Below are 14930 nucleotides of genomic sequence, written 5' to 3' on the forward strand. Positions count from 1 at the left end.
CGTCTTCATGAGTGAACATACTGTTTCGCTTGAACAAGCTTTGAGCTCCACCATCGAGCCTCTCTACCTCGAGATCTAGCTCTTCCTGGTGTGCCATTTTTGCCTCTAGCATTTCTTGCGAACTCATTACGATATCCCCATGCTTGGATACCGACGATGCTCTCGAGCCCACCGGACTCTCCTCTCGAGCCCATCGGACTCTCCTCTCATTTCCCACCATGGCTCTCTTTGCCTTTGCATGCGGAAACTCATTTTCTCTTGTGCCCCATCTCAATTAACTTTGCCACGAACTAGCTCAATTCACCATTGACTAGCTCGAGCATAAAAATCTTTGCCAACTCAATTACCAAAGTAAATTGACTGAACAGTAAGTAAATCAAACTTACCCGGTCTGGCAACTTCCACCAAACACGGATGAAATGATCGTTATCTGCCCACAACGACTCGCTCTGATACCTCTTGTCACACCCTCAAAACCTTCAAGTCAATACCATCAGAATATTATAGTTAAAATATGATGGGTCGTGTGGCCTTAGACACTTCTTTACGCTTCTTGGTCTCTCTGTGACTAAGTAAGCCTTAACCAAGCCTAGTAAACATGAAAACTCACAAAAGTTAGAATCAAGCCCTCAAGCCTTCTAGGATTGCGAAAGCTTTAACACCAACATGGCTACTCCAAGCCACCAAGGTTGGACTATCGTATGGAAGTGCAAAGACAATTGTGGTTACTCCTGGCCACCAAGATAGGCAACAACACAAAGAGAATGAAGAACAAAGAACACTAAAAGTAGAGTAAATGCCTAAGAGATTTTATTACTCTCTCTCAAGAGAATAGAGAATGAAAGAATGGATGATACAAATGAGAAATAGATGCTCTCTATTTATAGTTGAGCTCCTTCTAAATCAATGGTCCATATCATTTTACATCAATGGCTAAGATATGCCCAATTAATAACAAGTCCCCTAAATCAAGGAATTACAACCAAATCTTACATAATTACATCCATTAGTAGGATTCTTTCCTTGGATAGGTGTTCACACCGGATATGGTAAGATTCTCCCACAATATCTTCCTATTTTGTTGTCTCTTGCCATATTTACCGAGCTTCTATGATCATCTTCAGATATGATGCCACTTTCTTTTTTTGTACGGCCAATGTGAATAGGCTCCACAATATTTTCCAAGTGATGGGCTAATTTTGGTGATCTTGGCTAGCCTGATTTCTATCTTGAACATCCCTGACAGACACTTGCACCAATGTCTTGGAAAGCCCAACACTCTATCTTTAACATCCCTTTTGGACACTTGCACCAATGTCTCAGACCCAAGTTCACAACCCATGACAAATCCATGTAAAACGATTAAACGCATCCAGAAACGAAATATAGTAACAGAAGCCATTAGATGCAATGTGAGGAGATTCCCTTAAATCTGAGAAAATAAGTTTAAAAGAAGCATAATACTGAGTATTGGATGGAGAAAAAAAGCAATTTATTACTCTTGCCCATAAAGCAAGCCACATAAGTTTTATTAATATCAACATCAAACTTTATATTAATTTCCTTTGCTATTTTATCTACAGCATAGTAAGCTAGATGCCTTAAACAACGATGCCAAAGCTCGGACTAAGACATCTGTTGACATAAGATAAGCAGTGGCACTAACCCCTTCTTCATATTTATAACCAAATGCAAAAGTGTGCATGTCACCCTTGTCTTCATCTAGCAGTAGGACCTCTTTAGAAGATTCATCTCCAAATATCATTTCTTAGTATGGAACTCAAAATAAATGACATTTTCCCTAGCAAGCTTAGAGACCGAAAGTAAATTCTTTGTTATACGAGTCATATATAATCATTCAATAGCAAAGTTCTTGGAGAAGAAGCCACAACTGAATTACCAATTGTAGGAATATTAAGAGAAACTCCATTTCCAATAGTAAGTTTATATGTACCTCTAAACTCTGCAAGGTTTGAGACATTGGCAATATCAGGAGTAATGTGGTGCGTTGCTCCCCCTCAACATAAGGGTTATCAGTGTCTTGCGAGTGATGGAAGGGTTTATATATCTTTTCATGTTGTATTTATTGAGATGATGTTTTCATTTGCATATAAAGAGGTAGTTAGCTCACAAAACAATGCTTCTGGTTTCCAGACACAAGAAATTTCAATTGTTATTGATGCCATAAGATGGCAAAAAGTAGTTGTTCCAGCTGTTGTAGAAGGCATTGTGCATGGAGAGATGGTTGATGAAATTACAAGTCAGTCACAATAATAAATTCCATATAAACATGTTAATTCACCTGATGTTACTACTGAGGTCACGCCTGTCATGGAAACAACCACTCATGCTAGCCCAGACACATCTCTTAATATGGATGGTACAGACAGGCATGCTGGTGCTAGAACAGCTACTTGTGAAGATTTTCCAAGCAACCCGACACGAGTTAATGGAGACTTACCTTTAAATACGAGTACTACTACAGTCCTATCAAGACAAGATCATCATCCCATGCTAACACGCAACAAATTTGGGGGTTTTAAACCCAAACCACATTCTAGTTATTTTGAGAATAAAAAACCCTCCACAGTGCAAGAAGCATGGTAATATGCCAATTGGAGAGATGAAGCCCAAGCTGAGTTTGATACCCTTCAAAAGAATAACATATGGTCGTTAGTAAAACTTCCAGCGTGGCGTATACCTATAGGCTGCAAGTGATTGTTTAAGCTCAAACAAAACCCCGATGGCTCTATTCATCGGTATAAAGCTCGGTTGGTTACAAAGGGCTTTTCACATGTGCAATATACGATTTTACTGATACTTTCAGCTCGGTTGTGAAGTTTTCCTTCTTTAATATTATTTTGGCCTTAGTTGTGGCAAATAGATATAAATTGAGACATGTGGATATTAATAATGTATTTCCTAATGGGGACTTAGATGAAGATGTCTTCATACAGCAACCATCGGGGTTCGAGCAAATTGCAGAGGATATAGCTCCTCTTGTTTGAAAACAAGAAAAGGTTATCTACGGTGTTCGACAGGCCTTACAAAACTGGCATATCAAGCTTAAAGATAATCTAGTACAGATAGGGTTTATTACATCATGAGAAAATCCATCATTGTTTGTCAGTAGGAGAGATGATGGTGATATCTATGTTCTGGTGTATTTTAATTGTATTGTCATTACTGGGCAATTATCTAGCACAATTCAAGAGGAGGTGCAATTTCTTAGAGACAGGTTCTCACTCAAGGATCTTGGTATCTTAGTTTTTTATTGGGGATTGAAATGCATCGTTCACGTGGTTTTGTTGTGCTAAGTCAAAAGAAATTTGTGTTGGAATTACTACAGAAGGTTGGAATGAAAGGTGCAACAATTTGTACTATACCAATGGTTTTGGCTTCTAAGTTGTCAACAGATGAGGGGGAGTTGTTATTGGATGCTAGTGAATATCGCAGCATAGTTGGCTCTTTGTTGTATGTCTGTCATACACGTCCTGACTTAGCCTATAGTGTTATAAAGGTTGCATAGTTTATGTATGCACCACGAGAAACTCATATGGTTGCAGTCAAGATGATACTTTGATATTTTGTTGGAACTGTTAATTATGGTCTTTTGTTATAACTGTTTGATGATGTTGGGTTGACTGTTACTGCATTTGCTGATTCTGATTGGGGCACAAATATAAATAATCGACGGTCCATCTCCGGCTATAGGGGTGTTTGTTGGTAAGTGTCTAGTTGCATGGAGCTCTAAGAAGCAGAAAACTATGTCGATATCGACGATGGAAGCTGAGTACAAGTGTGTTGCAGATACTACAGCTGAAGTTACTTGGGTGAGTGTTTTACTTGCTGATCTAGGGTTGTATCATCGTCAGGAACTGGTGGTTTGGTTTGATAATACAGGTGCAGTGACGATGAGTGCCAACCCTATTTATCAGGATCAGTCTAAACATATTGACCTAGACGTTCACTTTGTTCGATAGAAAGTTGTTGCTGGTCAGTAGGGAATATAGACTTTTATTAGAAGAGTACACGTGTGTTGAGTAGTTAGCCATTCTGTTAGTGGTTAGCTAGTTTGTTAGATAGTTAGTTGTGGATTAACCTACATTGCAACTTTGTGCAGCTTGTATAAATGATGTATCTATTGATGAATGAAAACATCTATCCTTTCTGTGAATTCTTTATTCATTGTGCTTCCTAATAATATAAATATTTTTATACCAATTAAAGAAAACCCATCTCATAATTCCCTTTAAATTTATCAGAATGATTACTTATTATTACTTTTAGTTCCGGTTAATGTTGTATCGTTCTTAGGTTTTTGTTCGTTCAAACTCAGATATGAAACTAATGAACAGAACAGAAACATAGTTCTAGTTTTGTCAACTTTTTCCTACGGTATCAAGAACGTCTCTTACCATAAAAAGATGTTTATTGGTATTCTCTACAATTTGCCTTGCTTATAGCTGTCCTCATTTATCTATTAAATATCAAAATCTAACCATTTTAAGGATTTCAAGTCGAGGTTGCTGGTAGGTATGTGTTTGATTAAACAAATTCAGTCTGCAATAAGTATTCTTTGTATCAGTTCTTCCAACTTGAAATTGCATCTACCAGTAAACTTTTAGTGGCATCAATTCCTTCACATCCATGACCTTGTATTCTGCTGAGGAACAAAGCTCAAAACCAAGGAACACTGAAGAAAACATTCATCAAAGTTGCAATATGCCACAATTTGTCGGTAAGATGATCTGATACTAATTTAGCTTTATGACAAAATTTGTTACAGAACACTCACCATCTTACTGTTTCATGTTGATCAGTTGATTATATAGCAATCATGCTCGTCCATTTGATTAGAAGAAATGATATCTAGCTGATTTTGTGCTAGAATTAGAAAGCCATGAGTTTGTTTTGGTAAATTCTCTAGCATGCCTAAACGTTCGAGTTTGATAAGAGTAACTTGGTTAACTTGTTCGAGATCAATATTTTGCAATGTATAGGAGGAAGACGAAAAGAATTTCAAGGAGTCGCTAAGTGATGAAGATTATGACACTAAGCAGAATATCAAAGCCCCAACTAAAAACATCAAAGGCAATGGAAAGAACAATGAAGTTGGTATGGGCATAAAAGATTGGTTTGTAAAATCTCTCTTCATTTTGGCCTCTCTGATCATAATGAGAATAAATATTCATGGTAAATCATACTATAAACAATCTTAGCACGAAAGTTCTAAGATATTCTTTTCAAACATCATGTGCAGGTGGACAAAGAGCAAGTATGCGTACTTCAACCAACTAGCTGTTGAGTTTGGCGAAGAGAGTCCTCTTTTCTCGATTGGCCATATCTGATTTCACTAACACTGTTGAGAAGATTGATGGTATTGTTGGTAAAATTGTGTAATGGAAAGAAATTGTTTCTATCCCACATCAGTGACATACAAGTTTGGTGAATCTTTTTTTTATTTAATTTTTTAGTATTAGTTTATATTTTAATTTGTATATTATTTATTTAATTAGGGAAATGATCGTATATTATATCTATTTATTCATAACGCTAAGTTATAGATACCGAATCGTGTCTGTCCGTATTTAACCGAGGCTGAATTCGATTACATAGAAAGATATGAAGGGCATTGTAACCTTGAATAGCCTTAATTTTGCACTGGTTGAGAGTTGGAGACCAGAGACACACACATTCCATCTACCGTGTGGGGAGTGCACTATTATGCTAAAGGATGTTTCCTTACATTTGGAGCTCCAGTAGATGAGGATGTCATTTCTAGTGTGGTGGATGATGATTGACATTACTTTTGCGAGGAGTATCTTGGCGGTATCTCGCCTAATTTTAATGGTGGTCGAATATCGTTATCATGGTTGGTTACAAATTTTTGACATTTGAGTGACGATTGTTCGAGGAACATGCTAAAATATTTTCCCAAGATTGCATATTACAATTTATAGGAGGGATTTTGATATCTGATAAATCTCGCAACTAAGTTCATTATATGTGGTTGTATCACCTCGCAGATTTTCAAGTTGTTGGCTCATTTAGTTGAGATTCTGCAATTTCGGCATTTTTGTATAGATAAATGTGTCGAGCAACTGATCTCAAAAAAATGCTATCAGCGGATGTCTCCTTCTTCTGTAGTCATGGGCATGTTATCATATATTTTTATATGTCCGGTTATGAAAAATCAATTAGTCTTCCCGTTATTGTTGAGGTAATTTTAATATTGAATTTGTATATAAATAATTTTTTTGAGTATATAATGAATTTTTTTACACTAAATAGGTGGTCATATATAAGGAAATATCATCGTGATATACTAGACGAACTAGAAGAAATTCGGCTACTCATTGATAAAAAAGTTGGTATACGTGTATGTATTTAAATTTTATTACTTACCTTTAATTATCGTTATATAATTAAAATATTAGTTTGATAAGAATTATATATATTTGTTTTAGTTTCAATGGACTCCTTATGCTACTGAAGAAATGAGGCATTGCATCTCACCTCACTTGAATGGCCCATTAGATGTATGAAAGGCGGTTGTCCCTCTGATATGTTATGCTATTGTCGAGTGGCATCCCACTGATCGCTTGCTCCACAATTTGGTTTCGTACAATCTATTCCTGAAGCACCTAGGGATCTCGATAATTTGTATAACATTGATAAACGGGGCAAAAAAGAAATCAACTGGTTGATGAAGCTCAGCGAGTAGGTAATGATCTGAGAGGATCGATGTGGACGTATTCCCCGTAGGGAACCGATTTATGTGGATCATTATTCGGTTGTGGATGACTATTATTAGTGGTTCAACACGAACGTAAAACTCTTCCTACTTTCCGAGGAAGCACTAGGCGAGAGCATTTATCGGCATTGAGAAAAGCATCCATCATCAAAGCATCATCGTCCCTGAGTCATAAATGGAGAGCAGACACTTCCGGTTCATCCTCAACTGTAGCATCGGAACTATCACAGCAGTCATCGTCTACACCGGTTTACATTCCATGGTCGTTTTAGATGCCACTGCAGTCGGATCAAACGCCGCCGCAACCATTTCAAATGCCACGACAGCTAGTTCAGATTCCACTGCCGCAGGGTTTTATGACACCTCCTGGTGAATATTATAGTTTCATGCATGTAGATCCAGCGTGGGTTTTATATGCTGATTATTTTGGGGGTGATGCTTCATTACAGACTCAAACACCTCCAGTCCAGTTTTCGCAATCATCTATGTAGATGTTTTCACAGTTTCTATGAGTGGTGGGATGGTTAGTCATACACCTCCAGGGTCTTTATTCTATAGAGGTGCTATATCGTTATCTGTTCCTCATCAGCAAAATGTAGTTGCTATTGTTGATGATAATGACAATGTGAGTGAGGAGGAAGAGCAACTTATACAAAGCAACCCCCATCGAAATAGACAGCCACCACCCTGTGGAATACATTCAAGATGCAGACATCGATAGACTTGTTTAGATTGTTATGTTTTATTTAATTTTCTTTATTTATCAGCAAACGTAATGTTTTTATTTAATTATGGATTTTTTATTTATTTTGTTTGTTCATGTTTTTATTATTTAATTATTTGAATTGTATCATTTGTATTTAATGTTTCTATTTAATTATTTTTATTGTTTTTATTATTTAGTTTGTAATGTTTTTACTTAATTTTCACTTGAGTAGTCGATTACTTAGTGATGCTGAAATGACATTAATGCAAGGAAAACGGAAATAAAATAACACAAACTGAGATTTTAGAAACAATAATTTCATCATCACATTATCAATGGTTATGTGATGATAAAAGAAATGAACATTTTCCCATTGTGGCCTAGGTTTCTACAATACCCATATCTTTTGTTTTCTTTGAACGTCTCTCGAATATCCATATCACAATTAATTCGAGTGGATTTTGAACGACCAACCTCCCTTAATAAGGACAAAATTAGTACAATCGGAAGCCAATTCTGAACCTCATATGGGTCTTTCTCATTACCTGTGGGGGAATTTAAATTCATATACCTTAAATACTTCTGAAAGTTGGTATACGAGATCTATAAAATGGTTATAATCTTGATGGGTATAAGAGCAAGCTGCTATGACATGGGAGCATGGATACTTCAGAGCTTGAAAAAACACACAGTCATCACTTGTCTCATAGATTAACTCTGAACGAGTTAGATTCAATCCATTGAAGAGGTCGTGTGACACAAAATAATTTATGGGTTCAAGAGAATCTTGTTACAACCATTCCATTTGAAGCAAAAATTGTTTTTTTGTAGATCTGCAACTAATCTTGGGTGATAAACATGGTCGTCTTGCATCTAAGGTTTAGCTTGTCCCTCGAGCTTGGCAAAAAGCACTCCGAAATGAAAATATGTCATTTTAACCAAAGTTGTTACTGGTAAATGGTGCGCCCCTTTAAGGTAGAATTGATAGCCTCAACCAAGTTGGTCATCATGTGTCCATATTGATATCCATCATCATATGTATTTGACTACATTTCTTTGTTAATAAGGTTTATGTAATTGTATTCTTGCTCGTTTTTTACTCGCAAATCTTAAAGCATGGACTCAAACGTTTGAGGAAATAGTTTGTAACCGAGAGTCGAATGTAGTACTTACTGTTAAGTTCCCATAAAAAATTAAAATGATGAAGAAATGAAATTAGGAATTGTGGCATACCTATGCGCACAAGTAATTGGCATTCATCATTCTTCTTGAACTTTCCATGATAGTTCATGACAATATGTCAGATACAATACCGATGTTGGACATTGGGTGGTTACCACATTGGACCCAAAGACTCCATTACTGCTTTGATCCCAGCTCCACAATCTGAAATGACATAGATTTTCCCCTCGTGACAACACGTAAGCGTAAGTGTTTTAGGAAAAAGGCCCAAAAATTTGTATCTTCTCCTTCAACAAGGGAAAAAATAATTGGAAGAATGTTGTGATTACCATCTTGGACAACTACCAATAGTAGAACTTGTTTGTATTTTCCATACAAGAATGTTTCATCAATTTGGACCACGGGCTTGCAGTGTTTCACAACATTAATGCACTGTGGGTAAGTCCAAAAAAACTAGTAGAATTGACATCGCTCGTGAAGCACTTGATCATTGTGGTATGCATGGTAAGTTTCAAAGTCGACTATTGTCCCATGATTCAGTTTGTGCATTACCCTAAACCAACTTGGTAGTTCGTTGTATGATGAATCCCACTCATTGTGAAGTTTTTAATGGCATTCTTATTTGCCTTCCATGCTTTCCTGTAAGAGATGGTCTACACATATTGAGATTGTATAGCTGAAATTAGCACCATAATAGCTATATGGGAGCTTCTTTAGATATAGGCATGATGGCTTGATAGATAATGTTAGAGTCCAAGTTGGGATGATCCTGGTTGATCCCTCTAGCATAATATATATGAGGAACCTTTATATTGTTAGTTCTCCTATGTTATTTTTTCTCTTCCTCTTCGATACACGTACCATCCAGTTACATCCGTTATCACGTTGGACATAATAGCAAACATACTTTTCGATGGTAGATCAGTTGACTCTAGAGTGAACAGAATTACGAATGTTGTAATTCTTAATTGCAATCATCGTTTCTTACTTCGATGCAAACTCTATTCCTATATATAACTTACCATCATTGACTGATGAGTTAAATTTCTAGTCACCAACATTAGGTATATCCATAAATTTTGGCCTATACATTGCACCATGTTAGTTTCATACATGTGTGTTGGAGGTTCGATGTGTACCGTATTTATGAGAACTTTATCTACATCATCATTATCGAAGTTCATGTTGAACTGCAGTGATTCTGGCTCAACGAATAGTCCAGTCTCAGCATCATCCACACCTAGTTCACGAAGAGGTTCTTCTGGTGGAGATAAGGGTTCCTATGTGATGCCAGTATTTAGGTTAAACAAGCTGGTAGTTGAATGCCTTCCCCTTGAACTTAAAGACATCGTGTCATATATGTTTTGAACTGAGTGTTGTGTCGCAGGCATCTCGACATTGAGGTCGAAGAAGCGTGTAGAGGGCATCCCCATATTCAAGTCAAAGAAATTAGCAAATGAATGTCTTCCACTTGAATTGGAAGCGATATTGTCATATAGATTATTCGTGGGGCCACCTCGATAGAGGTCGTAACAAGTTGTTGATGAATGTCTCCCCATTGAACTTATTGAGATGGTACCAGGATGTGGATTTCTCATTAACGAGTTAAAATCATTACATATTACTTTAGTTGGGCTGTCAACTTGATCAGTTTGTTGAGCCAACTCATAGTGGAAGCATAATGACATACCATGAACCGCAAACATTTCAACAAATTTCGCATACATTTTTGTATCATCCCCAACCCGTATCCGACCTAAATACGAATTTGAGGTGCCACATTGACTTTTCAAATCTTTGACCTTTAACAAATAGTTGGCAATAATTTTTTTTGAACAATAGAACATTTTTATAAAATATAAAGAGTACAACTTTTCAATTAAACTAAAAACATATAATTCATCATTTACAAAAAAACACCATAAAATTTACATTTACAAAAATTGATCAGAGTATTTCCATTTAAACCAGGGATACATGCCAACAATATGTACAAAACTTATAAACCTACGGTTTCAAATGGTTCTGATATGATCTTCACGGCTTATGTTGTCTTCTCCTAATATTTACTCTTCCGATCTCTTTGAACCTACGTGTGAAAACAATCCACACACTAAGTCTTTGACTTAGTGAGGCAATAAGTAGTATATAATAAAACATTTTAAAAACATTTTTCATTGATCCATATAAAACTTTTCATACTTGACTTAAATATGATTTCTAATAACTTACATTAAATCACTCTTTATTCAACTTTAATCCTGATTCTTTTAGCCCAATGTATAACACTGAGAATTTAGGATATCTGAGTACACTGAGGTTGTGCACAATTGTTGTCACCACAACTCATATAATTTACACCTAAGCGCCATGTAAAATTTGTCCCGAAGGAGCGCGTAGATTTTGTCCTGAAGGACCACGTAGAAATATCCCGAAGGATCACATAGATTGTCCCGAAGGACCGCGTAGAACCCTCGACTCTTGGCATGCCAACTATACCCCTAATTCTCACATATACACCTTGGGCTTTAACTTATAATTATTTTAAGTTTCACCATTTAAAGTGTATCTTATTTGCATATAGAACATTCCTGTAGATCATTTACACCTAGGCATTTCGTATTCACATGTCACATTTTCACATTCAACACAATTAACAATAAAACTTACTTTAGAATATAATTGAATAAAACATCATAAAATATTGCATAAAAGAATTGAAAATAGATTTCGATCGAAAACTTTGAAGTTGGCTTATCGTAAGCCATCCTCAAATCCAATATAAAACCATTTAGTTGAACTCACCTTTGCCTCACTAAAGTCCTTTACTCTTTTGTTCGAAACTTGAAATGTCGAGTTGTCCAAAAGTTGATTTTGTTCAACGTGTACACAAAACAATCGAAAATAAATATCAAAATACGAATCACTTATCCTAAATCATAATAACTTAATCTGTAAGAAACACTAATTTTTCTCATTTTATACCTAGTAGTATCGGTATTCTCCCTACAGTACCGATACTTCCCTTTGATGGTATCGATACTCCCTTTGGTACCGATATCATTTCAACATACTGGAATTTTAGCTTCAAAATGGTATCGATACCTAACTCTTGGTATCGATAATACCCTTTAAGTATCGGTACCCCAACAATCAGTGTCGATACTGATCCTTGATTTTTAATCGATTTAGCCTTGAAGTATCAGTATTGTTCTTATAGTACCGACACCCTTGCCTAGATTTCATTTCTTCCACTTCGAATTTTAACCCAAGATCATCTAAATCCTTTACTTTTAACTCTAATCATCTCCTTAACTCATTAATACTCATACTAATCACTTATCTTCACTAATTCTCTTATAACATCAGAATTTCTCAATAATATTCTTAAAACTAAGAATCATATCTTTTTATCAAACATGATATAAATTATTTCTAACACTTCAAATCTCTGAGCTAGGACTTTGACAAGGCAATTTTTCCTTTAGAATCCATTTATCAACCAATTTACAAATTTTCACTTCAAAACCCATCTTATTCATTCCCTAATAACTCCTTATTAACTTAGTTTTTCTTCATTTCCAAGCTTCCTTAATCTTCTCTACCTCTTATAGCTTTAATACAAACCCATAAATTAAGGAAATCAACAACTTACTATAACTCACCTTAAACCATAAAGTCTCGAGCCAAAGAAGAAGAAAAGAAAATAACTAAATTTCTAGATAACTCTATTTCTCCCTTATCCACTTAATATATCCCAATATAAAATGGATATAAAATCCATATGCTGTAAAAGACCATCTTGTCCTTCTTCTCTTCATTCTTTGCAAATAAATCCTAACAAAAAAATTCCAAACATTAGTCCTTGAACTCATCACTTATTCCAATTACACTACTAAATTTTAAATTTCTTATATTTTGATCACCGACCCGATGTTTGGGGTATTACAATGACTCCTCTTCCCCCAAACACCTCGATAGTCAAGTTGATGCAACCTATTATACTAATTAAATTTGAGATGAATTGCACAAATCGAGTAATCTCAGTAGTAAAAAAATTGTTATTATTTCTTGAGGTCTCGGGTTTGAGCACCAAGAATGCCAAGGGTGTAAGCATTCAATCTCAAATGGTTTAGAGTTATCTTTTAACAGATATTGTCTTATATTTATCATAGATTAATAAAAAAAATTAAGATCACTGATGTCTTGTACTTAACCACGGATGTCGATGAACCCAAGCCCGTCGAAGCCAAGATCACTTTCGGGTTAGTAACTTTTAGTTCCTTCGCCATTATGAAACATTTTTTTGTAAATTTGTGAAATCTCACTGCACTGTTGTTCAAGCATCAGTTCATATATCCACTGTTAGTCTTTGATTTGGATTTGCTACTGCGTTGCATTTGCGGGAAGGTTCAGACCGGATCCTTCTTAAATGGTGCAGCTCCTAATTTCGGACTTGGTGTGGACAATATATCAGTTCCTAGCATATTAGCGAAAGAAAAGCTTGTTTTGAATTCGTTTTCTTTATGTTTCGGGTACGATGGGGTCGGAAGAATAAATTTTGGCGATAAGGGCAGCTCAGATCAAGGAGAAACACCGTTTAATCTCAGGCAATCACATAAGTCATTACTTGTCTGCTGTTTGGCTTGCAGATACACTGGTTTTACTGATGCTTCTCTTCTTGGCATTCATTCTCAGCCCTACTTACAATGTTAGCATCACTCAAATAAAAGTGGGAGGAAATGCTGGAGATCTCGAGTTTAATGTCATTTTCGACTCGGGTACCTCGTTTACATATTTGAATGATCCAGCTTATTAACTTATTTCCGAGCGTGTAAGTAGTGTAAGTAGTTCAAATCACATACTTCATTTGTTTTCCTACTCGTTTCCATTTTCTCCAGTACACGTCTTTATACTGAGTTTATTCGATGGTTCAACAATTTGGCCCAAGAGAAGCTGTATACGTCTTATAGTTCTTCCGATAACCTTCCCTTCGACTATTGTTATGAGCTAAGGTAATCCATTTGTTAAGATTCGCCAAAAAGATGTTTATTTTCATTTCCTGGAGGCCTCAGGCACTGATTTCTTTTACCTTACAGTGCAAACCAAACAAGCTTTAAGTATCCTGTAGTGAATTTGACAATGAACGGCGGAGATCGGTTTTCCTTCCACGAGCCACCAGTAGTGATTCCCACACTGGTAAAAACTCATTTCCATTCTATTAGATGTTTATGTTGATGAAGATAATCCTTGTTCATTTCATCTCCAGGGTGGAGGTCTATACTGTTTAGGTGTCGTGAAAAGTGACACTGTGAATATCATCGTACGTGTCTCCCCGACACAGATCCATCCTTGTCTATAAAACCATGTAGCTTCTCAAAATGTAGCTATATTTTTCTAGGAGTAAATGTTTGATTCCTTGTTACATTTTCTTTAATTCAATCCAGAAAATTTCATGACCGGTTACCGTATCATCTTCGATCGAGAGAAGATGGTACTCGGCTGGAAAGCATCTGACTGTTAGTAGCCTTTCCGTTTCGTTGGCATATCTAGTTTATTTGATACATCTTTTAACAATGAGATCTGGTTTTCATAGGTTACGATATCGAGACCTCGAACACTCTACCGGTGATACCACCGACGGCGGTTCCTCCGGCTGTGGCCGTCAATCCAGAAGCCACAGCGGGAAATGGCAATAATTCTGGCGTTCCAGGGACATCTTCACCCGTGACAAATCAATCAACCCTGCTTAAAGCTCTGTCTTATGGACTCACAATTACTCACAATGGCAATAGTTCGAGTTCCAGAGATTGATTATTTCTACAGCAACATCTCTCAACATTCTTTTGGTCAAGCTATGAAACTAAATTTTTTTTGATATATCGTAATATCTTTTGTCCAATTATGTCCTTTTATAATAAAATTATTATTTTTATTTCTTGCGTAAATAATTTAAAATTAGATATTTTAATCCATTTTGAAAGATTCAATAAAATATTTAAATATATAATTTTAAACTCATCCGTAAAATTTGAATAAATATTTATATTTTCCTTGATCAAAGACGATACTTAAACGTGACAAAGAATCTTGGAGGGTGGCCTGATCCGGGATGAAAATGAAGACCGGAGGAGCGTCTTCATGATACGCTTGAGAAAAAACAAATAGCACAATAGCAGAAATTTGAAGAGTTCGTCAAGGACTTATCATAGCAGAAAACTGCTGGGTGACTAAACTGATTCTAGAAATGGACTCGAGATGGGTGATGGATATTCTCAACGAAGA

General features: G+C 36.1%; 1 protein-coding gene across 1 annotated transcript; it reads left to right on the forward strand.

Moving 5' to 3' along the window:
• Nucleotides 1–9791: 9791 nt before the first annotated feature.
• Nucleotides 9792–14459, forward strand: LOC120195336 (aspartyl protease family protein 1-like). Its single transcript, XM_039197401.1, has 8 exons — nt 9792–9959; nt 13056–13255; nt 13344–13410; nt 13497–13660; nt 13745–13844; nt 13915–13972; nt 14093–14164; nt 14242–14459. Exons 1-8 carry the CDS (start codon nt 9792–9794, stop codon nt 14457–14459), a joined length of 1047 nt encoding a protein of 348 aa, XP_039053332.1.
• The last annotated feature ends 471 nt before the right edge of the window (nt 14460–14930 follow it).

The sequence above is a fragment of the Hibiscus syriacus genome, unplaced genomic scaffold (genome assembly GCF_006381635.1).
Source record: "Hibiscus syriacus cultivar Baekdansim isolate YM2019G1 unplaced genomic scaffold, ASM638163v2 tig00117012_pilon, whole genome shotgun sequence".
NCBI classification, from domain to species: domain Eukaryota; kingdom Viridiplantae; phylum Streptophyta; class Magnoliopsida; order Malvales; family Malvaceae; genus Hibiscus; species Hibiscus syriacus.

What these genes read in the sequence shown, in the direction of transcription:
- LOC120195336 (XM_039197401.1), top strand. Translation starts at nt 9,792, where the DNA reads ATGAGAACTTTATCTACATCATCATTATCGAAGTTCATGTTGAACTGC. An exon ending in CAGTAGTGATTCCCACACTG is followed by an intron (nt 13,845 to 13,914) that starts GTAAAAACTCAT and finishes TTTCATCTCCAG; the next exon opens with GGTGGAGGTCTATACTGTTT. An exon ending in CACTGTGAATATCATCGTAC is followed by an intron (nt 13,973 to 14,092) that starts GTGTCTCCCCGA and finishes AATTCAATCCAG; the next exon opens with AAAATTTCATGACCGGTTAC.